Source organism: Erithacus rubecula (genome assembly GCF_903797595.1).
Source record: "Erithacus rubecula genome assembly, chromosome: 28".
Classification (NCBI taxonomy): Eukaryota; Metazoa; Chordata; class Aves; order Passeriformes; family Muscicapidae; genus Erithacus; species Erithacus rubecula.
In genome coordinates, this window is record NC_136680.1 from 1,038,846 (window position 1) to 1,064,925 (window position 26,080).

Genomic DNA, 26,080 nt, shown 5'->3' on the forward strand with positions numbered 1-26,080 from the left:
GCCCTACCGCCGTCTCCTAGTGGCCGAGCTCGCCTGCCGCTCGGTGAGACCGCTCGGAGGGCGGTCTCACCGAGCCCGGTGCTCCGGGCGGGTTCCCACACCGGCAGCGGGAGGGGCGGGCTTTCCCCTCCGCTGCAGCCCGGCGGGGCGGGGCTGTCGCTGCCGGTCGCTGTCCCCCCGGTGTCGCCTGGCCGTAGTCCCGGTGCAGCCGCGGTGACACGCACGTGGTGCCGGCGAGGCGGAACAGCCTCCGCACCATCGAGTCCGCGGGCTAGAGCGGCGCGGCCGCGCACGCGCTGGGCGCAGGCCCCGCCCCTCAACGGCTGTGCCGTATAAGAAGACGCCGGCTGACGTCAGCGCTCTCTTCCGCCCGCTCTGCGCTCGCCAGCGAGACAGGGCCGAGCCGCCGCCATTACCGCGACCCCCCCCACCCCGCAGCATCCGCCGCCATCCGCCACCATGGTGAGCCCCCGCCGCCCGCCGCCGCTCCCGGGGCGATGAGCGCTGCTCGCGCTTCCCGTATCGCCGGGAATGGCGGTTCCGCCAGCGCCGCGGGTCCCACGGCGGCGGCTGCGGCCTGTGCCGCCGGGCTGGGCCGCGGCTGCGGGGAGAGGGTGGGGCGGCCTGAGGGGCCGGTCCGGGCCGGCGTGACACCCCGGGAGCCGGCGGGATCCGCCGTGCCAGCCCCGGAGCCGGCGGGAGCCGCCGGTGCCGGCGCTGCCGTTGCCCCGCGGGAGCGGCCGCGCTGATGTGGCAGCCGGGGACGGGGCGCTGCGGTGCCGCTCGTGCCTTATGTAACGCTGCGGTCCGGGCTGGCACACCGGGCTGGCGTTTGGGGCGCTTTGCCCGCTGACACCGCGGCTTTAGGGCCATTTGGGGCAGGGAGGGGTTGGTGCTGCAGCCCCGCTGCGCGTTGTGTTGTCACCCAGGCAGAGTTGGTGTCACCGCGATTATGGCGATTATTTCTGTCAGATTCGCATTCCTCGGAATTGCCGAAACTCTTTCCCTACCCTCTGAGTCCCCCTTCTCTCCTCCCTCAAGGTGAACTTCACAGTAGACCAGATACGGGCCATCATGGACAAAAAGGCCAACATCAGGAACATGTCGGTGATCGCCCACGTGGACCACGGCAAGTCCACGCTGACGGATTCGCTGGTGTGCAAGGCCGGGATCATCGCCTCGGCGCGGGCCGGCGAGACGCGCTTCACCGACACGCGCAAGGACGAGCAGGAGCGCTGCATCACCATCAAATCCACGTGAGAGCCTCCCCTCGCTGCTCCCCGCGCTTGGCATCCTCCAGGAGATGGAGATGATGCTGTTGGGGCTGCTCTAGTCCGTATCATCTTATGGTGGTTGACTGGCTTGTGCTCAGTCGCTGAATCTGGGAGAGCAGGAGCTTCACCCTTCCAGTTCATCAGTAGGATTTTTGGATGTGTTGTGGAGACTCATGGTGGCTTTGCTGCCACAGGGAGTGTGAGCCTGAAAAGGGCTGGAGAACATGGTTGGGATTGGTAGGAAAAGCCTAAATCCATGATTTATGAGCACTGGAGAGCTGCAGGGGTTCAGGGAGGTGGGGATTCTAAGGGATTGTTATGGTTTAGGAAAGGCAGATTGTAGCCTGTGCTGCTGTTATCTCCTACACTGGACTCCCAGGAACACATTCAGGAAATCCTGGAGCCCAGCATTTGGGTTGGAAAAGATCTCCAAGGTCATCAACTTTGTCAAGCAGAGCAGAGCACTGGGTGCCACCTCCAGTGGTGACAGGGGCAAAATATTCCTCAGCTTTAGGGAGGAATAACACAGATCGTCATTTTAATACTTTCTGCTTTCTTTTAGAGCCATTTCTCTCTTTTATGAGCTCTCTGAGAACGACTTGGCCTTCATCAAGCAGAGCAAGGATGGTTCTGGTTTCTTGATCAACCTCATTGACTCCCCTGGGCACGTGGACTTCTCCTCAGAGGTCACTGCAGCTCTGCGAGTCACCGATGGTGCCCTGGTCGTCGTGGATTGTGTTTCTGGTGAGGTTTTTGTGCAGCTGGAGCAAATTTTGGGGGATCTGGAGAGGGAGATAACTCATTGCTGACAAATGCTGTGCTTGGCAGGCGTGTGTGTGCAGACAGAGACCGTGCTGCGTCAGGCCATCGCCGAGAGGATCAAGCCTGTGCTGATGATGAATAAGATGGACCGAGCGCTGCTGGAGCTGCAGCTGGAGCCTGAGGAGCTGTACCAAACCTTCCAGCGCATCGTGGAGAACGTCAACGTCATCATCTCCACCTATGGAGAGGGAGAGAGCGGCCCCATGGGCAACATCATGGTGAGGGCAGCACGCTGGGCTGAGAGGGAGCAGCTCCTGCTCACTGACAGCTCTGATCCCCAGTGCAGGGTCTTGAAGGTGCCTCAGTTAGGTTTGAGCTGGCTTGGGGTTCTTGTTGGCTTCTGTCCCAAAGTTCCTGTTCAAGGCCTGAGCAAATAAAGGCTGGGATTGTTGCCCAGAGCAGCTGGGGCTGCCCAGTCTCTGTCCAAGGCCAGGCTGGAAATGCTTGGAGCAGCCTGGGATCAGGGAAGGTGTCCCTACCCATGGATGGTCTTTGAGGTCCCTTCCCAGCTGCTCTGCTCCTGCTGGATCCCTGGGAAGGGAGCAGGGATGTGGGGCACAGGTTCTGAGGAGAAGGTGGAGGTGTCCATGCCTTCATCATCCTCCCTGTGAGCACACACCTGGAGGGAGAGGAGGAAAAACCCATTTGTGTGGAGCAAAGCTAAAATGATGCGTGTCCCACACCTCAGAGGTGCTGACTGGGACAGAACTATTTCAGAATCTCAGTGTCCTGAAGCTGTGTTGTGTACTGGAGTGTTTTTGGGGTGGAGTGGGCTGAGGGCTGCTCTGCTGTTCCTCTCAGATTGACCCGGTGCTCGGGACCGTGGGCTTTGGCTCGGGCCTGCACGGCTGGGCCTTCACCCTGAAGCAGTTTGCTGAGATGTACGTGGCAAAGTTTGCTGCCAAGGGAGATGCCCAGCTCAGCCCGGCCGAGCGTGCCAAGAAAGTCGAGGACATGATGAAGAAGCTGTGGGGAGACAGGTGAGGAGGGAATGGTGCTGCTGGGAATTGCACATCAGCTGCTCATGGCTGCAGCCTGAGCCTGCAGAGGATGGTGAAGGGAGGAGGGGTGTGGTTGTGCCTGGTTTAGCAGGAGTTAATTACATTTGGAAAGCTGGAAATGGTTTTTCTTCAGCAGCCTTGGCTCTGCCCTGAGCTGTGTGTCTGAGTTCACCTGAGCATGGACATTTCTCTGATTTCTTTCTCTCTGCAGATACTTTGACCCTGCTACTGGCAAATTCAGCAAATCTGCCACCAGCCCTGATGGAAAGAAACTGCCCAGGACCTTCTGCCAGCTCATCCTTGACCCCATCTTCAAGGTGAGTTCCTCAGGGTTCCTCCTTGGCTGGCACCTCCTGCTGTGCTTCTCTTCGTGCATGATGATGGAAAATTTCTTCACTTTGACCTGACACTTGTTTGATTGAAGAAATTGAGCTGTCTGACACATCTGGTTGCTCTGGGGGCAGATGTGTCTCCTGGAGGAGGGCTGGGTGCTGAGGAGGAGCAGGAATTCTCTGCAGGTGCAGTGGTGCAGCTGCTCCAAAGTGGGTCCCAACCCCTGCTCTCGTCACAGGTTTTCGATGCAATCATGAACTTCAAGAAGGAAGAGGCAGCAAAACTGATTGAGAAACTGGACATCAAGCTGGACAGTGAGGACAAGGACAAGGAGGGCAAACCCCTGCTGAAGGTGAGGCTGGCCTGAATCCTCTGAGCAGCTGTGCCAGCATCAGCCTTGTTGGGAGGTGGGAGGTGCAGCCCAGTTTTTGGGCAGTGTTGTGAGCACTCTGACTGGGTCCTGCTGCTCTGCCCAGGCCGTGATGAGGCGCTGGCTGCCAGCTGGAGATGCCCTGCTGCAGATGATCACCATCCACCTGCCTTCCCCCGTCACAGCCCAGAAGTATCGCTGCGAGCTGCTCTACGAGGGCCCCCCCGACGATGAGGCTGCCATAGGTAGGAGGAGCTGCTGCTTTGCTGCCAGGCCTCAGCTTCCAGCCTGCCTGTAACCAGTTTGTTCTCCACCTGCACGGCTCAGGAGTGTCTGCAATTGAGCCTGTAGCTTTTCCAGTGTGGGTCAGTTTTAGTGGTCACAGCTCTGCTCTGGAACTCTGTGTTGGCTGTGTAACCTGAGTAGGCAGAGGGTCTGTCTGAGTTATTGGTGATGTGATCTTCCATAGAATCACAGAATAGATTGGCTTGGAAGGGATCTTGTAAGTAATCCATCCTCATCCCCTGCCAGGGACACCTTCCACTGTTCCAGGCTGCTCTAAGCCCCAGTGTCCAGCCTGTTCTTGGACTTCCAGGGATCCAGGAGCAGCCACAGCTTCTTTGGGCACTCTGTGCCTGCCCACCCTCCCAGGGAACAATCCCTTCCCAATATCCCATCCAGCAGTGAGAAGCCATTTCCCATTTCCTCTGTCCAGGCAGAACTCCTTGGGCTGGGACAGTGGGTGCAAGTTGTGGTTTTGGGGTGGGTGGCAGATACATCCATAACTCTGGGTTAAGCTGTTCTGTCTCCCCCTGCCAGGCATTAAGAACTGTGACCCCAAAGGCCCCCTGATGATGTACATCTCCAAAATGGTGCCAACCTCTGACAAGGGACGTTTCTACGCTTTTGGCCGTGTCTTCTCTGGTCTCGTCTCAACTGGCTTGAAAGTCAGAATCATGGGACCCAACTACACACCTGGCAAGAAGGAGGATCTGTACCTGAAACCAATTCAAAGGTGTGTCCTGGCTGGGGTGCTGAGAGGTCCTGATGCTGTCTCAGGTCTCTTTTCATCATCTCCCCCCTTTCCCACCCTCACTGATGCAACTTTCCCCTTCAGGACCATTCTCATGATGGGTCGCTACGTGGAGCCCATCGAGGACGTGCCTTGTGGGAACATCGTGGGGCTGGTTGGTGTGGACCAGTTCCTTGTGAAGACTGGAACCATCACCACCTTTGAGCACGCCCACAACATGAGGGTGATGAAATTCAGCGTCAGCCCCGTGGTGCGCGTGGCCGTGGAGGCCAAGAACCCAGCTGACCTGCCCAAACTGGTGGAGGGGCTGAAACGCCTGGCCAAGTCTGACCCCATGGTGCAGGTGAGTGGCTGCAATGCACCCACAGCTGCTGCTTCCACTCCTGGGCAAGTCTTGAGTTGAGTGTTGGTTCCTGGATGAGTGGGGAGAACATCTAGAAGTAACTATGGGTGTCTGACAATAAAGGCAGAAACTTCTCTTTGAAATGGAGAATGTAAAGCCCCCTCCTCCAAATTATTATAATTTTGAAGTTAAGGGGCTCTCAGGTAAAGATAGAGTTCAAAGATAGGCAGTTCTTTACTAGGAAAATTAAAATAGAAATGCAGTATCACAAAGAACAATCCCAAACCCTGCCAGAGTCACAATCCAGGCTCACACCTGTCAGTCAGGGTGGTGGCACAGTCCCATTCCATGGTGCTGCATCCTCCTGCAGGGGCAGATGTGGCTCAGCTGGAGCAGTGCTCCTGGAGAAGGTGCAGTTTCCTCTGAAGCTCCAGGGATGATGTGGAAGGGTCTGGCTTTCCTCTGGAATCCAGTGGAAAGATGGAAACTTGGTGTCCAAAATGTCAGTTTTTATCTGGGCAGGAAAGGCTTGGCTCCTGCCCTGGCTGGAGCATCTCCCAGTGGGATGATGGAATTTTATCAGCCATGCCCTGGGACTCACTGGCCATGAACAGGAGATATCTGCTGGAGGGAGGATGGGCTGTGGGAAGATAAAGATGATTGCCCAGCTGGTTTAAAGATGGCCCATTAGCAGAGAATGTGTGCCAGGAGATCAGGGACACTGCCACACCCAGTTTGAAACAATGGCCCATTAACAGGTGATACCTCCTGGATGAAGGGTGGGTCATGGGAAAGATGATTACCCAGCTGGTTTAAAGATGGCCCATTAGCAGATAATAAGTGCCAGGAGATCAGGGTCACTGCCCCACGAAGTTTTAACACATAATGGCAGAATTCACATTTTCTGGCCACATCAACCCAGCACAGGGTCAAACACAAATCCATGGAGAGCTGTTGGTGTGTGTGGGTGTTTCTGAAGCCTCACCTGCTGTTGCTGCTGTTGCCAGTGCATCATTGAGGAGTCTGGGGAGCACATCATCGCTGGTGCTGGGGAGCTGCACCTGGAGATCTGCCTGAAGGACCTGGAGGAGGACCACGCCTGCATCCCCATTAAGGTGAGGGGGAGAGGGGGACTGAGTGTGGCTGAGCTCAGAGTGGGGCTTGGGAGCCTGGCTGGGTGGTGGACAGACAAACTCAGGCACTCTCTGGTGTTGAGGTTTGCAGTTTATTGCATAGGGTGTGGGTACAAAGGGCCCTGCTGGGAGCTGCCAGCCACAGCTCTGAGCAGGGCAGAAAGAGAGTGGGAGAGTAGGAGTTCTAGGAGATAAGAGAGGAAAGTAAAAGAATGAGGTAAGAGAGTGATTTCCCAGTTTACAACACAATAAATCTTCTATGTTGAATATTCAAATTTCCACTAATGAATCTATACAAGATACAAATTCTCTCACATTTACACACAGCCTATAAGAATCACTACATTACCATGTTTTACTGCTTTCTTATCTCTAAACTTTATCTCAGACCCTTCCTGTCATGCCAGGAGAGAGTCTCTGCTGCTCTTTGGTATTTGCAGCAACTGGCATTATCTTAACAAAGGGAGAAAACCTCCAGGCTGCTCTCAGCCTCACAGTTGAACACTGCTATCATCTCACTCTCCATCTTTCATTTCATCTCAATCTTACAGTTTCCATATTCTCAAAATCTTTTGCTAGGCAGTAATTTACAAAGTTTCCACCCCCCCTCCCGCTCTGTACCCGCAGAAATCCGACCCCGTGGTGTCGTACCGCGAGACGGTGAGCGAGGAGTCCAACGTGATGTGCCTTTCCAAGTCCCCCAACAAGCACAACAGGCTGTACATGAAGGCCAGGCCCTTCCCCGACGGGCTGGCCGAGGACATCGACAAGGGCGAGGTGTCGGCGCGCCAGGAGCTGAAGCAGCGCGCGCGCTACCTGGCCGAGAAGTACGAGTGGGACGTGACCGAGGCCAGGAAGATCTGGTGCTTCGGGCCCGACGGCACCGGCCCCAACATCCTCACCGACATCACCAAGGGCGTGCAGTACCTCAACGAGATCAAGGACAGCGTGGTGGCCGGCTTCCAGTGGGCCACCAAGGAGGTGAGGGCTGGGTCATGGTCTGGGTGGCATCCGTGGATCTGCGTGTCCATTTTTGTGGAGCAAAGTGCAAGCATTGAGGAGTGCAGGTGAATAACAGCTGGCATTCTATAGAAGGAAAGGTGCTCTGAGGGTCTTGACAGGGGTCTGGCCTTAGCTACCAATTATTTTCAGGATTAGATAGGAGAGGACTGCAGGGTAAATTGACAGACTGGGAACAGCAACAGGAAGGATTCATTACCGTGTGCTTAATTTGTCTGAAGGAGGTTGTGAACCAACTTCTGTGACATTACTGGGACAATACAAAAAGCCACTTGGCATTGGCCAAACAGTTTGGTTTCACAGTCCCTAAATGTGTGACAGCTCTTGTGGCTTGAACCTCAGAGGTGACACACAAGTGGGAGCTGATGGTCCTGGGAAAGATCTCCAAGAGCACAACCTTGTTAGGCAGGGGTTGCAAGCAAGGAGCTCCCATGAGCCAGAGCAGCATCACCCCTCTGTGGGGGCTCCCTGAGCACCCCGGGGCGCCCCTCTGAGCCGCTGTGCCCTGGCAGGGGGTGCTGTGCGAGGAGAACATGCGCGCCGTGCGCTTCGACGTGCACGACGTCACCCTGCACGCCGACGCCATCCACCGCGGCGGCGGCCAGATCATCCCCACGGCGCGGCGCTGCCTCTACGCCTGCGTGCTCACCGCCCAGCCCCGCCTCATGGAGCCCATCTACCTGGTGGAGATCCAGGTGAGCGCCCCTGGCAGTGCCGGGGGAGGGGGGCAGTGCTGAGCCCCAGTGCTGAGCCCCAGTGCTGGCCCCAGTTCTGACCCCAGTGCTGAGCTCCAATGCTGGCCCCCGTGCTGACCCCAGTGCTGACCCCAGTGCTGACCCCAATGCTGAGCCTCAGTGCTGAGCCCCAGTGCTGCCCCCAGTGCTGCCCCCAGTGCTGACCCCAGTGCTGATCCCCAGTGCTGAGCCCAGTGCTGACCCCAGTTCTGACCCCAATGCTGACCCCAATGCTGACCCCAGTGCTGACCCCAGTGCTGACCCCAGTGCTGACCCCAGTGCTGACCCCAGTGCTGACCCCAGTGCTGACCCCAATGCTGACCCCAATGCTGACCCCAGTGCTGACCCCAGTGCTGACCCTAATGCTGACCCCAGTGCTAACCCCAATGCTGACCCCAATGCTGACCCCCGTGTCTCTCGTGCAGTGCCCGGAGCAGGTGGTCGGAGGCATTTACGGGGTGCTGAACAGGAAACGTGGCCACGTGTTTGAGGAGACCCAGGTGGCCGGGACCCCCATGTTTGTGGTCAAGGCTTACCTGCCTGTCAACGAGTCCTTTGGTGAGTCCTGGAGCTGTTCTGAGACCCTTGAGTTGAGCTGTTCCCTGAGCCCTGTCCCCAAGTGCCACATGCACGTGGCTGTGAGATCCCTCCAGCACTGCCCTGGCAGCTGTGCCAGTGCTGGGCCATCCTTCTGGAGAACAAATTTCTGATCTCCAGCCCTCCCCTGGCACAATTTTGGGTGTTTCCTCTCATCCTCTCATTTGTAGCATGGGAGAAGAGACCAAGGTTGTAGGAAGGAACTCTTCAAGGTGTTCCAGTGCCACCCCTGCCATGGGGACACCTTCCCGTGTCCCAGGGTGCTCCAACCTGGCCTTGGACACTTCCAGGGACCCACAGCTGTTCTGGGAATTCCATCCCAACCCCTTCCCACCCTTCCAGCCAGGAATTCCTTCCCAATATCCCATCCATTCCCACCCATATAGATCAGGATCTCAGGAAGCTTCTCAGAGCTGCTCTCTATTCCTCTAATCCTACAACTTTTCCTATCCCACCTCACCTTTTCTCTTTCTTTCTCCTGGCAGGTTTCACAGCAGATTTGAGGTCCAACACGGGGGGCCAAGCCTTCCCCCAGTGTGTGTTTGACCACTGGCAGATCCTGCCTGGGGACCCGTTTGACAGCGCCAGCCGCCCGTGCCAGGTGGTGGCCGAGACCCGCAAGCGCAAAGGGCTCAAGGAGGGGATCCCTGCCCTCGACAACTTCCTGGACAAACTCTAATCAAACTCATGGAACTCTGGGAGAAAAATGTAATTAATTAGCGTTATCACCCATGCCGCCAGGGGGGGAGACGCCTGTGAGCACCATCTTGTTAATTAAATGGGATTCATAGCGATTTTGAGAACTTCAAATGAGGAAAACAAACAAAAAGGAAAAAAAAAAAAAAAAAAGCCTTATAGGTTTCTGTGTTGCACATGACTCATCTTTGCCATTGTAACTAAAACATTTCCACTAGATCTGCCCAATTCTGTATTTATTTGACTCAAAAAAAAAAAAAAAATACTGCTGCAGAATGGCCTGGAAGAGGGTTGGGGTGTGCTTAAAAATGGAGGACAATGAAAACAGGGGGAGAAAGAGAAGGGGTGAGGATGCCTTATCTGCAGCGTGACTGTCCGTCGTGCCCATCTCCGCCTGTATTAGTGCCACTGGAATTAATAAAATTGGATAAATGGTGACGAAAAGCGAAAGTTTGGAATTTTTGGGGTTGTTTGCAGGGTGAGGGTGGCGCCCCCTGCTGGGGGCGGGTGGCGCCGGTCGCGCCGTGAGCGGGCGGGGCCAAAGGTGGGCGGGGCTTCATTGCGGGGCGGGCGTGGCCTCATACGGAGGTGGGCGGGGCTCGGTGTGCAGTGAGTATTGTGAGTGGGCGTGGCCTCATGCGGGGGTGGGCGGGGCTGGATTTGCAGTGAGTATTATGGGTGGGCGGGGCCTCATGCGGGGTGGGCGGGGCCTGTGTGCTGGAATGTGGCGGCGGCGGCGCGGGCGGCGGCGGCGGCCCAGGTTGTGAGGGGGGCTCGGTACAAACGAGGGGTCTGTGAGGGGCGATGCGGGGCTGTGCGGGCGGGGCGGGGGTGATGGAGCGAGGCTGGCTGCCCTGGGGAGGGAGGGATGGCGCGGGGACGGCTGTGGGGGGGTTGAGGCCTGTGGGGTGGGGTGCGGAAGGACAGGGAGGGGGGGGGGCTGTGGGTGTGGGGCCTGTGGGGGATCGGGATGGGGCTGGAAAAGGAGGGGTAGGGGTTAGGATGGGGGATGTGGGGGGAGTGGGGGGCTGTGGGTGTGAGAGGGGCTGAATTGGGATGGGGAGGGGCTGGGGGGCAGGAGGGGATGTGCAGGGATTGGGAAGAGGGTGTGGGGGGTTATTGGGTGTGGGGTTCTGGGGGGTTATTGAGTGTGGGGGTTATTGAGTGTGGGGTTTTGGGGGTTATTGGGTGTGGGGGTTATTGGGTGTGGGGTTTTGGGGGTTATTGGGTGTGGGGGGTTATTGGGTGTGGGGTTTTGGGGGTTTATTGAGTGTGGGGGTTATTGGGTGTGGGGTTTTGGGGGTTTATCGGGTGTGGGGTTCTGGGGGGTTATTGAGTGTGGGGGTTATTGGGTGTGGGGTTTTGGGGGTTTATCAGCTGTGGGGTTTTGGGGGTTTATCGGGTGTGGGGTTTATCAGGTGTGGGGTTTTGGGGGTTTATTGAGTGTGGGGTTTTGGGGGTTATTGGGTGTGGGGGTTATCGGGTGTGGGGTTTTGGGGGTTTATCGGGTGTGGGGTTTTGGGGGTTTATTGAGTGTGGGGGTTATTGGGTGTGGGGTTTTGGGGTTTATCAGGTGTGGGGTTTTGGGGGTTTATCGGCTGTGGGGCTGTGGGGCAGGGAGACCCAGCAAAGGGATGAGGATGACGGGGTGGACAGCGAGTGTGGGGCAGGGAAAGGCTTTTCCCCCTTGTCCCCTCTGTCCCCTGGCGAGCCCGAGGGGCATCCCCAGCATTAACCCCTGAGCTGCCGCGGGCCCCGGGGCTCTGCATGCCCGCGGGTTCGGGATCCCTGTGCTGCCTGCTCCCGGCTCACAGCCCCCCCATTGTATTTGGTTTTTGGGTGTTCAGGTGCTGATCCCCGGCTCTCTGACCCCCTGCTGGCTGCAGCCATGTCCACCTTCCGCCAGGAGAGCGTGGAGGATTTCTATGAGATGGGAGAGGAGCTGGGCAGGTGAGGAACATCCCGCTGCACCCCCCGCCAGGCGCTCCCCTGGATCCCCGCAGCGTCCCCGTGCCCCTCGGGCACCTCTGGCAGATTGAGATTTTTTTCAAGAGCGTTAATTAACCTTGCTCCCGGTGGAGCTGCCGGCCGGGGCCGGGGCTCCCGGCCCTTCCGCGGTGGCTGCTGCTGGCCCGGCGCCTGTGGGAGGGACCCAGGGTGACTCAGAGCCTCGATGGGATTGAATCAGCCGCGATGCAGGGGCGGCGCTGGGGGAGCTGCCGCCGCATCCTGGCTCCTCCTCGGGCAGCAAAAGCGTCTGGGGACACTTAAGTGGGTTGGTTTTTTGATTTGAAAGCAGAGGAACTTTTAGGGCTTCTCTTGCCCCTCTGTGGCTGTGGTTGTTTGTGAGCCATGGGGAGGGATGTGGTGGCCATGGATGGGCCCCACTCTGCCCCCAGGGATGTATCAAGGTATGAAGAGTGTCAGGTCCAGGTGCAGTCACTCTGATTTCAGATGTTTCCCTTCCATCAGGCTTTGGAGTCTCCTGGAGTTTAACATTTGCTCCCAGGATGGGAAGGGGGTGCTGATGGGCATCTCCCACCCTGGGTGATCACAACCTGAAATTCCTGGGGGGAATTTCCTTCCTGCACTCCGGTTCCAGGGCGTGCCGAGCATCCCAAAACCCCGATTGCCGCCACTCCTGGAGACAAACTGCGCGCAGCAAACCCTCTCCTCTGCTCCCTCTCCCCCTAGCGGGCAGTTCGCCATCGTCAGGAAGTGCCGGGAGAGGAAGACGGGGCTGGAATACGCGGCCAAGTTCATCAAGAAGCGGCGGCTGTCGTCGAGCCGCAGGGGCGTGAGCCGCGAGGAGATCGAGCGCGAGGTGAACATCCTGCGCGAGATCCAGCACCCCAACATCATCACCCTGCACGACATCTTCGAGAACAAGACCGACGTGGTGCTGATCCTGGAGCTGGTGTCCGGGGGGGAGCTCTTCGACTTCCTGGCCGAGAAGGAGTCGCTGACCGAGGAGGAGGCGACGCAGTTCCTGAAGCAGATCCTGGACGGGGTGCACTACCTGCACTCCAAGCACATCGCCCACTTCGACCTGAAGGTGGCTGTGGGGGCTGCAGGACCCTCAGCTCTGGGGGCTGCAGGACCCTCAGCTCTGGGGGCTGAGCACACCCTGAGCTCAGCTTTGGGGACTGAACACACCCTGAGCTCAGATTTGGGGACTGAACACACCCTGAGCTCTGCGGGCTGAGGGGACCCTCAGCTCTGGGGTCTGAGCACACCCTGAGCTCAGCTCTGGGGGCTGCAGGACCCTCAGCTCTGGGGGCTGAGCACACCCTGAGCTCAGCTCTGGGGGCTGCAGGACCCTCAGCTCTGGGGGCTGAGCACACCCTGAGCTCAGCTCTGGGGGCTGCAGGACCCTCAGCTCTGGGGGCTGAGCACACCCTGAGCTCAGCTCTGGGCGCTGCAGGGACCCTCAGCTCTGGGGGGTTGAGCTCAGTTTTGGGGACTGAACACACCCTGAGCTCAGTTTTGGGGACTGAACACACCCTGAGCTCAGATTTGGGGGCTGAGCACACCCTGAGCTGAGTTTTGGGGACTGAACACACCCTGAGCTCTGGGGGCTGAGAGGACCCTCAGCTCTGGGGGCTGAGCACACCCTGAGCTCAGCTCTAGGAGCTGCACACACCCCTTGTTCAGCTCTGGGAGCAGGGATAAACCCCCAGGTGAGTTCTGGGAGCTTCACACACCCCTTGTTCAGCTCTGGGAGCAGGGATAAACCCCCAGGTGAGTTCTGGGAGCTGCACACACCCCTTGTTCAGCTCTGGGAGCAGGGAGGAGCCCCCAGGTGAGCTCTGGGAATCAGCACTCAGGAATGGGGGTCTGTGCAGTGGGGTTGGTGCTTGGGATCTCTCCCATCTTGAGCCACTCATCCTCTCCTGTGGAGTGAGGGGCCCAGGACAGACCCAGCCCCTCTCCCCCACAGCCTGAGAACATCATGCTGCTGGACAAGAACGTGCCAAACCCTCGCATCAAACTCATCGACTTCGGGATCGCCCACAAGATCGAGGCTGGGAACGAGTTCAAGAATATCTTTGGCACCCCAGAGTTTGTAGGTGAGTGTTCCTGGGGGCTCCTCAGGGTGCTGAAAGCTTTGGATTCATCCTGGAGAGACACCCAGCTCTGGTTCCTTCCCCCACAATAAACACATTTTCTCCCCTTTCCTCCTAAAGCCCCAGAAATTGTGAACTACGAGCCCCTGGGGCTGGAGGCCGACATGTGGTGAGTGATTCCCCTGCCAACCCTTCCCATGGCTGCAGCAGCTGCTCCCCTCCTGCTGGGGGGTCTCCCCAAAGCTCTGTGTGACCTCAGCCTGCTCTCCCTCTCTCCTGCAGGAGCATCGGGGTCATCACCTACATCCTGTGAGTATCAGGCAGCTCTGCAGGGGGCAGAGTGCAGGGTGAGCCCCCACCTCGGCCTGCAGCTGTTTTGGGGTGTCCCAACCTTCTCTCCCCTCAGGCTGAGTGGAGCCTCCCCATTCCTGGGAGAGACAAAGCAGGAGACTCTGACCAACATCTCTGCTGTCAACTACGACTTTGATGAGGAATATTTCAGCAACACCAGCGAGCTGGCCAAGGACTTCATCCGCCGCCTGCTCGTCAAGGACCCCAAGTGAGGGACAGGGAGCAGGGCTGGGGCTGCTCTGGGAGAGGGGACAGTCCCCCCTGCCCCAGGCAGCTCCCTGAGATCCCCCTGAGGGTGCAGGAGCTCCACTGGGCTTTGGGAGGGTTTGAGCTGGGCCCCCAGGGCTCAGGGTTTGGGAAGGAGCAGCGGGGTTGGGAGGTTTCCATGGGATCCTCTGCCTGTTTCTCTTGGGAGGGGGTTTGAGGGGTTGGGGGCTGAGTGCAGTGAGTTTGTCCAGGCTCAGCCAGCCCCAGAGGTGATCACAGCACCCAAGCTGCTTTTCCAGGGTAGGAGCAGCAAAGCCTCTGGCCTGATCCCAGCCTTGCTGTGTTTGCAGGAAGCGAATGACCATCGCCCAGAGCCTGGAGCACCCTTGGATTAAGGTGAGCACTTACAGAATCAGCATTTGTGGCTGTCTGACCCCGGGGCCGGGGCTGTGCTGCTGCTTTGGTAGCCCTGCCTGCGGGTGGGTGACACCCTGTCCCCGCCCCAGGTGATCAAGAGGAGGAACGTCCGGAACGAGGAGAGCTGCAAGAAGCCCGAGCGGCGCCGGCTGAAGACCACGCGGCTGAAGGAGTACACCATCAAATCCCACTCCAGCATGCCCCCCAACAACACCTACATCAACTTCGAGCGCTTCTCCAAGGTCATGGAGGAGGTGGCCGCTGCCGAGGAGAGCCTGCGAGAGCTGGAGAGGAACAAGAAATCCTTCCGGGAGGACATCGAGGCGCTGCTGTCCATCTACGAGGAGAAGGAGTCGTGGTACAAAGAGGAGAACGAGAGCATCAGCCAGGACCTGCGGCAGATCCGGCAGGAGCTGCTGAGGACGGAGGCGCTGAAGAAGCAGGCGCAGGAGCAGAGCAGGGGCGTGGCGCAGGCGGCCAACGGGCTCCGGCGGCGCTACCGCAAGCTGGAGAACCACTACGAGGCGCTGGCCAAGCAGGTGGCCACGGAGATGAAGTTCGTGCAGGAGCTGGTGTGGTCCATCGAGAGGGAGAAGCTGCAGAGCGGCGAGGGCGAGGGCAGCATCCGCTAGCGCTGCTCGGGGAGCGGCGCTGGGCCGGCCCGGCTTCGGCTCCTGCCCGCCTCTGTCCCTGCGCTGTCACCGCTGTCGCGCCCCGGGCTGTTTGTCCCCTCCCACCCCGAGCTGTCCCAGCCCCCCGGCACCAAGGACCGCTCCCGGCGTGGCCTCACACACACCCCGCAGCCCCCGGGCGCCTCCTGTGCCCCACATTCCCCCCGGGGGGCTGCACTCCCTGTCCCCTGTGCCAGCCCTGGCTCCCCCTTGCCCAGAATAAAGGTTTGTCTGGTGGGGCGGCTGCCTCAGCTCCTGCCGCGGTGGGACTGGGGTTGGGAGGGGGATGAGAATCACTGTGACAACTCCCCCACTGTGCTCCCATCTTGGAGGGATTTCCTTAATTTGGGGGGTGGAAATGTTTTTTTTTTTTTTCCCTCAGGAGATCCAGTGCTGGTGGGTGAGCTCGCTGTGGGTGCAGAGGGAGGGCTGGGGATGGTTTTTGGGGTGTTCCCAGGCTGGGGAACCCCCAGCCCCTCTTCCTGAGACCCCTCACTGCTGGGGACAGGGGCAGGAGCTCAGGGATGGCTCCTATGGCAGGCGGTCATGGGCAATCCCAGGGATTTATCAAAGCCTGGACTGTGCAAACAGCTGCTCTGGCCTTGAGAGATTCAATTTAAAAATCAGGAAAAGCAAGATTTTTTCTCTTTAGGTCACCCATTTGTCTTGAGCACCAGATTCCAGAGAACCCCGGAGCAGTTCCCATTTCCCCTGGGAGCACCCAGGGCTTTCCCAGTGCCTGCAGCCCCCGGAGCCAAGATCCAGCAGAATTTGATCCGGGGAATCACCAGCCCAAGCCCAGGGGATGGCAGCTCCAGCCTCGGGGGATTTCTCCTTTTAGGATTTGTCACTCTGTCCTGGCCCCTGCAGCCCCCCGGGGCTCAGAGGGGCCGTGCCCCGTGTCCCTGGCCCTGCTGAGGTGTTGGTTTCACCCCCAGCCATGGGACACGTGGAGCTGTTGGTAACTGGAGCTGCCGCGGTGTTCCCTGCCAGGGAGGGCGTGCCTGGGGCTGTCCCCGCGCCCAGGGGACACCGAGCCCCCCCTGCCCCGGGGGCAGCTTTGGATGGAGCCCCAGCCCTGCCAGAGGAGCAGTGGCTGAAGGGATGGATGGATGGAAATCCTATAGCCCAGCTGTCCCCAAAGCGGGCAGAGTTCACATAGTGAGAGAAAAACCTTCCTGCATTCTCTGCGTGCCCAGGGCTTGGCTTTCACTCCCTAAAGGCTCCTGGTCATTCACCCCTGGAGCAGCAGGGGCATCTCACCCACGTGGATGCACCAAATGACACCAGAATTGCTCTAAAAAGGCAAAATCTGGGGTGTGATTCATGATTTCCCTGCAGCCTGAAGGGGATGTGACAGCACCAGGACATTCTGCTCCTGTCCCCTTTGCAGCCACCCCCCTGACACTTCCCTCTGTGTGGACACACACTGCCCTCCCCCAAGCTGAAATCTGCATGGTGTTTTAGCTGAACTGGTTCTGGGAAAGCAGAATTTTCATTTCTCATTCCCTGAGAAATCCCCCCCAGTTCAGCTGATGGATTTAAATTCCCAACCTGCTCCATTCCCAGCTGCTGGGGGCTGTGTGAGCACCCAAACCCAACCAGGGACACAGGGAAGAGCTTTGAAGCCACCCAGGGCTGGAATTTCAAACAAGCAGGAAAAAGGGGCTGTTGCTGTGTTTTGGATGAGCCTCACACTCATTTTTATTGCAATAAATCTGAGTGATGAATTCAACCAGGCCCTCAGAAGGAGACTGAAGTGGATTTTTACTGAATTGTTGATGCTACAAACAAGCCTTGCATGAAGCCTTCCTGTCTGCAGGAGCTCTCTTGTTTTCCCAGCACTTGCTCTGCTATAAAAATGCTGTTTCCAACTTCTCTGTAAGCCAGTGGAATATAAAATAATTACAAAAAAAAACCCCCACCAAGGCAATCCTGTCCATGTGGTGGGAATAAATTATCCTCAGTTTTCAATTATATACAGAAGGGACTTGCCAGAGGCAATGGGAGAGGGGTTCACACAAATAACCCCCACTCCCACTCCAAGTATTATTTACATCAGCTGTACACAGATCTTCCCAGAGCCTGGAAAGAGGAAGGGGAAAGGTGAGATGCCAGCAGTTCCAGCACAGCCCCTCCTTTCCTGCCCTCTGCAGCTGAGTTACCTAGGAGCAATTCAAGAGCTTGTTGTGAATATCTTCAAAGACTTGGTTGTAGAGTTCATCCCTGGACTTCAGGCCATCTAAATAAACTGGGAGAAGAAAGGAGAGTCAGGCTGGGGCTCCCCATCACAATGAGATTTTGGGAGATTACTTTTTAAATATTTCACTTTTTTTGTTTTTCTATTGGAAGAACAGAACAATCCTAAAAACACAACAACCTGTGAAATCCTCCTTCCATTATAAATTCTTTTTTTTTTCTTTCTAATTTTTTAATCCCCTCTAAGCCCTTAAGAGTACAAAGCAAAGGCAATAAGTTGTGAGCTCTAAAACTGCCTGTATTTATCCAAAGTAGGCCAGGATTACAACTTGGGAGTAAAAATAGCAAGCTGCATCATGCCAGTGGAAGTTTGCTGGAATGAAATCAGCCAATTCCTGCTGAAGGGTTTGTGTCTGGGGAAGCCTTACCCACATCCACACCTCCATCCTCCATCTCCTTCCTGTGCTTCAGGTACATGGGCCACACGTGGCCATCAAAGAGCCCTGGGGGGTCAGGCACAGTGTAGCTCCTTGTACTGGGGAGAAAAACATGGCAAAGGAATGTCAGCAGGGCCTGAGCTTTAGATTGGGCATCAGGAAAAAATGAAAATATCATGGGAAGGATTGTAAAGGATCAGCCCGGGCATGGTGGAGTCCCCAGGCCTGTGTTTGTGGCACTTGGGGACTGTGACTCCAAATTCACACCCCACTCCCTTCCTCAGCCCTGCTGCCATTTCCCACTCGAACTCATGACACCAACACCCCCCAGAAACTCTGAATTTCCACCCCTGGAATGTGCAAGGAGCACTGGGAGCACGGGCAGGATGGGATGAGGTGACATTTAAGGTCCTTCCAACCCCAACAATTGCAGGATTCCACGAAGGGCTGGAGGCACAGCAGGGATGTTCTCACCTCCTCCTCCTCTTGCACTCATCATAGGGCACTGCCAGGTAGTAACGAAGGTCAAACAGCTCCACCAGGGGTCTGGGGAGGGGACAAGCACAGCACAGGGACATCTCACTGGTAATGACAGGAAAAAGCACAAAACCACCCCCCACACACCACAGGAATCTCTCTGCCTCTAAGGGATTTGTGTCTGTTCAACACAAGCCAAGGGGAAGTGGGTTTGTTAACTCTAAACTACAGAAAACTTTCTGAAGGTCAGAATGGCCCCAGCAGGGACTTTTCCCACCTCAGCTGGTCCTGAGGGGGTCAGAGGGAACTCTGGCTCTTCCTAGATCACTCCAAAATCCAGTTTGGAGCCAGATCTGGGACAGGGCAGCTCCTCAGCTCATGTTCATGGAGGTGTCCAAGGCCAGACTGGGCTTGGAGCTGGATGGGCTCCCTTCCAAACCACCCTGGGATTCCTCCCAAAAACCCAGGGATTTGTCTCTGCTCATCTTGCTCAGTGGAGTCAGGGTTAAACAAGCACAGGACTGTTCCTAAATTCCAGGGGAGATTCCAGGCAGTGCATGGATTATTGCCCTGAGCAAAGAGGGGCACCCCTCTGCCAGCAAAAATCCTGCTCTGAAACTGCCCTAAATCAGCACCTTAAATTCACCTCACTTTTACATTTTACAGCAGAAAACTCTCCAGGGGTGAGAATTCCTAACAAGACAGGAAGGGGAAATTAGCAAAAAAGGAGTTTTTAGCTCTGCCACGAGGGGATTTAAGGAACCTTCCCATGAATTCTCCAAAGCTTACTTGTAATTATAAAGCAGGAAGCCTTCAATGACCAAGATCTGGATATCTTGGGAGGTTGGCTCTCTAGAGCCAGGTGTGACATTCACCCCGTGGCAACGGGCAAACTTGACAGGGTTCTCACTCCAGGCCTGCACTGTGCTCACCATTGCCTCCATATCCAGGGAATCCAGCACTGCTCAGGAGAAAGGGGGTGGGTGGGAAAAAGGGACACCATCAAACACCACCCAGCACCGGGGGCTCGGGAGCATAGAATGGATTGAGCTCGGTAAAAAACGTTACAATTACAGAAAATTTACTTTTAACAACGAAAAAAAAAAAAAAAAAATACTTAGGGAAAGAATATACATTACTGCATCCTATAGGGAGCACTGCTCTTACCATCCCACTGCTTAAAGCCGTCTTCCCCGACTTCTATTTGATCTTGTGGCTGAAATATAGTGAGCAATAAAACATTGCTGCAACAAAAACCACCCCTGGGGCTGCAGGGACATTCACACCCCAGCCTTGCCCCGACCCCAGGAGCTCTGCAGAGCTCCCTCAAACCACTCTGCATAAAGATCTTTATGTTAATCCCTTGAGAGGTTGGCTGTTAGTTGGTAAAATGCTGCAGGGTGTGTTGCTCGTGAATCAACACTGAAGAATTTTCAAGTGCGAATTATAAAGTGTCAATTTTAAAGTGCCAATTTTAAACTGCAAATAGCTCAGTAAGTGCTAGAATGTACATTTTTAATAAAAGAAAAGTGTTTGAACTCCTCTGTTTAAAAGGCACGTCAACACTTTGGCTGCCCAGTTACCACTTTCCTCATGATGGCAGTCACTTAAAATAGAAGTTGCAGATTTTTTTAAAATGGAAAATCAAACAGAATTCCTCTCCCCAGGGCTCCCAAGTGATGAAATCTGTGCAGGACACACTGAGCACACCGTGCTGGAGCTTTTCATGTTTTGGGGATGACCCAGAACTGCTCCAAGGCCATTCCTGCATCTCTTTGGGGTGCAGGAGCATTCTGCACATTCAGAAGGCAGCCAAGCCATTCTGAATTAATCTCTGCAATATTTTAATTGGGTTCTGATACAGATCTATCAAAGCTGTTCCATAAAATCCCCTTTTTTGTGTTTAAACCAGCATAGAGGTGCTGAAACCCTACAGCATCATGTAACAGTCTCATTAATTTAATAAAACAAGGCGGGAAGTTCCAATATGGAGAAGATTCATTCAGAGCACAGTAAATAATCTCTGCCTGAAATCAGTACTAAATTTAAATTGTTGTTAACATTTAAAGGTGATTTTGCTGTGACCACCCTGAGCTGGGTCACGCGAAGTTCCTGTGGCATTTGTAAAGGTCAGGAACTCCCCACCTGTCCAGTCATTTAAAAATTAAATATATATATATATATTAAAAACCCCCCATTAAACCAGAAAGCTTGTGACCCCCTAAGCTGTCAAAACTGATTTTCCCTGCATATATAATTAACGCTGCAAGGAAGAGGGGACTCGACTTACCTTGAAGAAATCGTCCTGATGGATCACGCAGCAGTTGGGGAGCGCCTTGATCAGCCTGTTGGTCAAGGTGGTTTTGCCACCATTGGTGACCCTGCACGGAGCGGGGCGAGACAGAGGTGGAAGAATCGCATTAGAAGCGGCTCTGGGATCCCCAGCGGGGCAGACACGGGTGAGGGAACCGAGGCCTGAGGGAGCCGAGCCCCGAGGGAGCCGAGCCCTGAGGGAACCGAGCCCTGAGGGAACCGAGCCCTGAGGGAACCGAGCCCCTGAGGGAACCGAGCCCCTGAGGGAGCCGAGCCCCCGAGGGAGCCGAGCCCCCGAGGGAACCGAGCCCCCGAGGGAGCCGAGCCCCCGAGGGAACCGAGCCCCCGAGGGAGCCGAGCCCTGAGGGAACCGAGCCCCCGAGGGAACCGAGCCCCCGAGGGAACCGAGCCCCCGAGGGAGCCGAGCCCCCGAGGGAGCCGAGCTCCTGAGGGAACCGAGCCCCCGAGGGAACCGAGCCCCCGAGGGAACCGAGCCCCTGAGGGAACCGAGCCCTGAGGGAGCCGAGCCCCCGAGGGAGCCGAGCCCGCCCGGCGGCGGCGGGAGCCCCTGAGGGGAGCCAAGCCCTGACCCTGAAGGACCCCCGACCCCCCCGTTTGAATTTCCCGCCCATCAGCGCCGGCCGCTGATTGGCTGCCACATCCGCAGTCCCGCCCTTTTCCCGGCTGCCGATTGGCTGCGACCGGCCCCGCCCCCGCGCTGCGCCGCGCGCCCGCGTGTAACGGCCGCGCCGCTTCCCGCGCGCGCGCAACGGCGGCGCTGAGGGGAGCGGGCGGGGCCGCCATGGCCGCGGGTTCATGAGGGGAACGCGGAATCATGAGGGGAACGCAGAGCCGCCATGGCCGCGGAATCATGAGGGGAACGCGGAATCATGAGGGGAACGCGGGGCCGCCATGGCCGATCGGTCCCTCACACTCCCCATAACCCCTTCAATATAAAACCCCTGAAAAACTTTCCTCTCCCTTGTTTTATTCCCCCTTTTTTTTTTTTTATCCCTCAGCTGTATAAATCCCTCAGTCGCATATTATTAATATATTATTCTAATGACCCTGATTACCCTTCGCTGTTCCATTTCCCCAACCCTCCCGCCGCACTCTCCCCCCGTCTCAAACACTCTAAATCCTGTTTTTTAACATGAAAATCAATGTGTTTTATACACCACCACCCCATTTTATTAGAAACGGGATTTCCCCTTTTTTCTTTCTTTCAGAGAAAATTTTAAAAGAATTTGTTTTTTGTCTGTCTGGCCTGTAAATTTATTTGAGGAATGGTTTTGCCATCTCAGCATCCCTGCTCTTAACCCTATAAAAGGATATATAAAGTTACGGATAAAAGTATCTCTAAAAAGACAAAACTGTAAGTATTAATTTGTGTATATAAATATGTATATAACACAAATAAGTATATTAAAAATATATTTAATGTATCAAAAATATAGTTAAGTTTTTATGAGAGGATGTGCTGCCCTGTAAAACTGTTGAAGCAGCATCCATCCTTTTAATCCTATAAAATATATAGAAAATAGAAATATATCTAAAAGTATAAATTGAAGAGTATATAAAAATGTATGTGGAACTCTCTGTATTTAAGCATCACACATTTCATTGCATCATCTCTCAAATCCCATATCCCGAATATAAATAACCCCCAACTTTCCTACAAAAATTAAACCAAGAAAAACCACAAATTACCCCAAAATTTTAACCAGGACTTACCCTCCGATGCCTATAATATATTTCATTTTTGCCCAGCGAGCCGGAATGTATCGAGAGATAAAAAAAAAAAAAAAAATTTGAGAAGGCTGAAAAAACTTTCAGCACAACCAAAAACTCCGCTATGGCTATTCCTTAATTTTCTATTTTTATTTTAATTGCCTGATTCTGCTCTGCCTGCCGCAGCTTTCCATTGAGGAAAAGGCGCTTTTGGGGCGGATTTATAGGCGCTGTCCCCGCCCCGGAGCAGCCCTGTGACCGTGTCACGTTCGGGCCAAGCTCAATGTCACATTTTGGGGGAGTTTAACCCCTTAATGTCATATTTTGGGGGGGGGTTCAACCTCTCAATGTCACATTTTGGGGAGTTCAGCCCCTTAATGTCATATTTTGGGGGGGGGTTCAACCCCTTAGTGTCACATTTTCGGGGAGTTTAACCCCTTAATGTCACATTTTGGGGGGAGGTTCAACCCCTTAGTGTCACATTTTGGGGGAGTTTAACCCCTTAATGTCATATTTTGGGGGGGTTCAGCCCCTTAATGTCACATTTTTATTTGGAGGGATCCTGCCAAACCCTCCCGTGGCACTTTTGGATTTTTTATTTGGGGGGGTCAATCCTGCAACGTCACATTTTGGGGGGGTTCAACCCCTTAGTGTCACATTTGGGGGGGCTTCAACCTGAAAATATCATATTTTAGAGGGTTTAACCCCTCAATGTAAATTTTTTTGGGGGGGTTCAACCTCTCAATGTCACATTTTGGGGAAGTTCAACCCCTTAATGTCACATTTGGGGGGGCTTCAACCTGAAAATATCATATTTTAGAGGGTTTAACCCCTCAATGTAAATTTTTTTGGGGGGGGTTCAACCTCTCAATGTCACATTTTGGGGGAGTTTAACCCCTTAATGTCATATTTTGGGGGGGGTTCAGCCCCTCAATGTCACATTTTAGAGGGTTTAACCCTTCAATGTAAAATTTTGGGGGGGTTTCAACCTCTCAATGTCCCATTTTGAGGGAGTTTAACCCCTTAATGTAACATTTTGGGGGGGCTTCAACCTGAAAATATCATATTTTAGAGGGTTTAACCCCTTAATGTAAAATTTTTTGGGGGGGTTAAACCCCTTAGTGTCACATTTTGGGGGGCTTCAACCTGAAAATATATTTTAGAGAGTTTGACCCCCCATTGTAAATATTTTTTGGGGGTTCAACCTGAAACTATCATATTTTAAAGGGTTGAACCCCTCAATGTAAATTTTTTGGGGGGATTCAACCCCTCAGTGTCACATTTTGGGCAGTTTCAACCCATTAAAGTCACATTTTAAGGGGGTTTAACCCCCCCAAAGTTACATTTTTGGGGTGTCCAACCCTCCAATGCCAAATTTTTTGGGGAGGAGGGATCCAATCCCCCAATATCACATTTTTGGGGGAATTTCACCCCTACATTGTCACATTTTTGGGGTTCATCCCACCCCCCCAAAGTCACATTTTTGGGGAAGTGTCCAACCCCCAGTATCACATTTTTTGGGAAAATTTAATCCCTCCAATGTCCCATTTTTGGGGGGAATTTCACCCCCCAAATATCACATTTTTATGGAAGGGTCCCAACCCCCAAATGCCCCATTTTGGGGGGAAATTTCATATCTACATTATCATATTTTTGGGACTCATCCTACCCCTAAATGTCTCATTTTTGTGGGAATTTCATCCCTACATTTTCTTATTTTTGGGGTTCATCCCACCCCCAAATGTCCCATTTTTGTGGGAATTTTATCTCTACATTGTCTCATTTTTGGGGTTCATCCCACCCCAATATATCTCATTTTTATGGAAATTTTCTCCCTACATTTTCTCATTTTTGGGGTTCATCCCACCCCAATATATCTCATTTTTATGGAAATTTTCTCCCTACATTTTCTCATTTTTGGGGTTCATCCCACCCCAAAATATCTCATTTTTATGGAAATTTTCTCCCTACATTTTCTCATTTTTGGGGTTCATCCCACCCCAAAATATCTCATTTTTGTGGGAATTTCCTCCCTACATTTTCTCATTTTTGGGGTTCATCCCACCCCAAAAAGTCTCATTTTTGGGGTTCATCCCACCCCAAAATATCTCATTTTTATGGGAATTTCCTCCCTACATTTTCTCATTTTTGGGGTTCATCCCACCCCAAAATATCTCATTTTTATGGGAATTTCCTCCCTACATTTTCTCATTTTTGGGGTTCATCCCACCCCAATATATCTCATTTTTGTGGGAATTTCCTCCCTACATTTTCTCATTTTTGTCCCATCCCACCCCAATATATCTCATTTTTATGGGAATTTCCTCCCTACATTTTCTCATTTTTGTCCCATCCCACCCCATCTCACCCCACCCCTGCACCTGTCCCTCTCCCTCTGGCCCCATGGCTAAAAATAACATTTTTGGCAACTCTTCCTTTTCCTAAATTAGTCATGGGCCAGGTGGAAATGTCACCCAGAGATGTCCAGGGTAGAACCAAGTCAGGATTTTTTATTTTCTGTCTCCCCTCCTTTATTCCTTAATTCCCTAATTATCTAAAACTCATCCAGCAGTGACATGGGAAGAGATTTTTTTCCTCTAAACTCCTGGAAAAGAAGGAGAATTAAATGTTAATTTTTAATTTATTTATTTTTTTTTCAGTCGAGCTGTTCACAGAAAGGAATGTGGATGAATCTTCCTGGAATGTCTCTTTACAAGGAATTTTTGGAACAGTTTCTTTTTTGTAAATAGACACAAATTCCTAAACTATTATCTCTGCAGAGAACCTCCTCCTCCCCAGTTCACATAAAATAAAATTATTTAAGGTAAGTCAAGAACCTGTGTTTTAATTTGAATTATTCCAGATATTTCTTAATTGGGGTTCTCTGAGCATTCTCAGCCTTTTCAACATTGTTTTAACTTTATAATCTGCATTTTAAATAATATCTCACCTTGTTCTTCCTTTTTATAAAAACACACTGCTGCAGAATTAAAAGGTTAAAACTGTTTAAAAATATGAAAGGATCCTTGTGCTATGGTGGGTTGTAAAATAATGGGGAAAAAAAAAATCAGTAACACCAAATTTGGGGATTTGGGATCTCCTGATTGACATTTTTACCTTGGGCTCTTCAGCTCTCTGTGAAATCCAAATATCCAGAATTCCAAGGGAAGTTTTGGAAGGAATATACATATATATATTTATTTTTTTTAATATATTTTCTGATATTTATTAATAATCCTCCAAACCATTTGGGTTCTGGAATTTTCTTTTCCTCATGGCACCATCCCACTCCTTATCCATACCCTCATTATTTTCAGGATGCTTTTCCTCAAATTATGCTTCACATCATTAATTTAATAAATTAAATTTTTCTCTTTCAGGTCTGAAGAAGAATTTTGTGACCTCAAACCTCCTTTGGCTCAGCCCAGCTGTGTCCGTTGAGCTAAAATAAAAATAAAAATAATTTTTTTTTTTCTCTTCAAAGCTCTTTCTGCTCACCAGGCCAAGGCCAAGTGCTAAAATGAGCTGCCCCTGAATGAACATGAATTGCAAATTAGGGAAATTTTAACTGTCAGAGGCCAAAATTCTGTACATTTTGCACAGAAGATATTGAAGGCAAGAAGAAAAAAATCAAGTTTAAGGTAGAACTTGGTGAGTTTATGTAAGAAATTACAACAAATGAGCTTTTCCAGTCTTAATTCCAGTATTATTATTATTATTAGGGGAATTATTAATAAATAATTTGGTTGTTCCTGAAGGCACCACTTGCACTTCCACCATCAATTCCAGGTAAAATTGATAATTCCAGAGAAATCTGGAGCTTGGATTCTCAATTTGAAATCAATTCAGGGAAG

The 26,080-nt window shown here is 53.5% G+C and overlaps 3 protein-coding genes across 3 annotated transcripts; 2 read left to right on the plus strand and 1 right to left on the minus strand.

Moving 5' to 3' along the window:
- Nucleotides 1-138: 138 nt before the first annotated feature.
- On the plus strand, nucleotides 139-9,800 carry EEF2 (eukaryotic translation elongation factor 2). The gene is made up of 15 exons (XM_079328208.1): nucleotides 139-462; nucleotides 1,042-1,256; nucleotides 1,837-2,018; nucleotides 2,103-2,314; nucleotides 2,898-3,076; nucleotides 3,309-3,414; nucleotides 3,669-3,782; nucleotides 3,907-4,045; nucleotides 4,620-4,815; nucleotides 4,918-5,176; nucleotides 6,184-6,291; nucleotides 6,937-7,290; nucleotides 7,842-8,024; nucleotides 8,489-8,621; nucleotides 9,146-9,800. The coding sequence occupies exons 1-15, from the start codon at nucleotides 460-462 to the stop codon at nucleotides 9,337-9,339; spliced, it is 2,577 nt and encodes an 858-aa protein (XP_079184334.1). The 5' UTR covers nucleotides 139-459; the 3' UTR covers nucleotides 9,340-9,800.
- A 244-nt stretch (nucleotides 9,801-10,044) lies between these two features.
- DAPK3 (death associated protein kinase 3) lies at nucleotides 10,045-15,032 on the plus strand. The gene is made up of 9 exons (XM_079328284.1): nucleotides 10,045-10,116; nucleotides 11,204-11,306; nucleotides 12,051-12,411; nucleotides 13,297-13,426; nucleotides 13,544-13,592; nucleotides 13,706-13,732; nucleotides 13,830-13,982; nucleotides 14,332-14,377; nucleotides 14,488-15,032. Exons 2-9 carry the CDS (start codon nucleotides 11,245-11,247, stop codon nucleotides 15,028-15,030), a joined length of 1,371 nt encoding a protein of 456 aa, XP_079184410.1. The 5' UTR covers nucleotides 10,045-10,116; nucleotides 11,204-11,244; the 3' UTR covers nucleotides 15,031-15,032.
- Nucleotides 15,033-16,819: 1,787 nt separating this feature from the next.
- NMRK2 (nicotinamide riboside kinase 2) lies at nucleotides 16,820-22,443 on the minus strand. Its single transcript, XM_079328109.1, has 8 exons — nucleotides 22,230-22,443; nucleotides 20,473-20,563; nucleotides 19,350-19,398; nucleotides 18,972-19,143; nucleotides 18,180-18,251; nucleotides 17,697-17,803; nucleotides 17,235-17,320; nucleotides 16,820-17,154 (listed from the first exon to the last, which is right to left on the minus strand). Exons 1-7 carry the CDS (start codon nucleotides 22,253-22,255, stop codon nucleotides 17,235-17,237), a joined length of 603 nt encoding a protein of 200 aa, XP_079184235.1. The 5' UTR covers nucleotides 22,256-22,443; the 3' UTR covers nucleotides 16,820-17,154.
- Nucleotides 22,444-26,080: the final 3,637 nt, after the last annotated feature.

Coding starts and splice junctions, on each gene's coding strand:
- DAPK3 (XM_079328284.1), top strand. CDS start 11,245: ATGTCCACCTTCCGCCAGGAGAGCGTGGAGGATTTCTATGAGATGGGA. Junction 13,593..13,705: donor GGGCTGGAGGCCGACATGTG/GTGAGTGATTCC, acceptor TCTCTCCTGCAG/GAGCATCGGGGTCATCACCT. Junction 14,378..14,487: donor TGGAGCACCCTTGGATTAAG/GTGAGCACTTAC, acceptor TCCCCGCCCCAG/GTGATCAAGAGGAGGAACGT.
- NMRK2 (XM_079328109.1), bottom strand. CDS start 22,255: ATGAAATATATTATAGGCATCGGAGG. Junction 19,399..20,472: donor ATCAGGACGATTTCTTCAAG/GTAAGTCGAGTC, acceptor ACTATATTTCAG/CCACAAGATCAAATAGAAGT. Junction 17,321..17,696: donor GGATGGAGGTGTGGATGTGG/GTAAGGCTTCCC, acceptor TTCTTCTCCCAG/TTTATTTAGATGGCCTGAAG.
- EEF2 (XM_079328208.1), top strand. Junction 1,257..1,836: donor TGCATCACCATCAAATCCAC/GTGAGAGCCTCC, acceptor GCTTTCTTTTAG/AGCCATTTCTCTCTTTTATG. Junction 6,292..6,936: donor ACGCCTGCATCCCCATTAAG/GTGAGGGGGAGA, acceptor CTGTACCCGCAG/AAATCCGACCCCGTGGTGTC.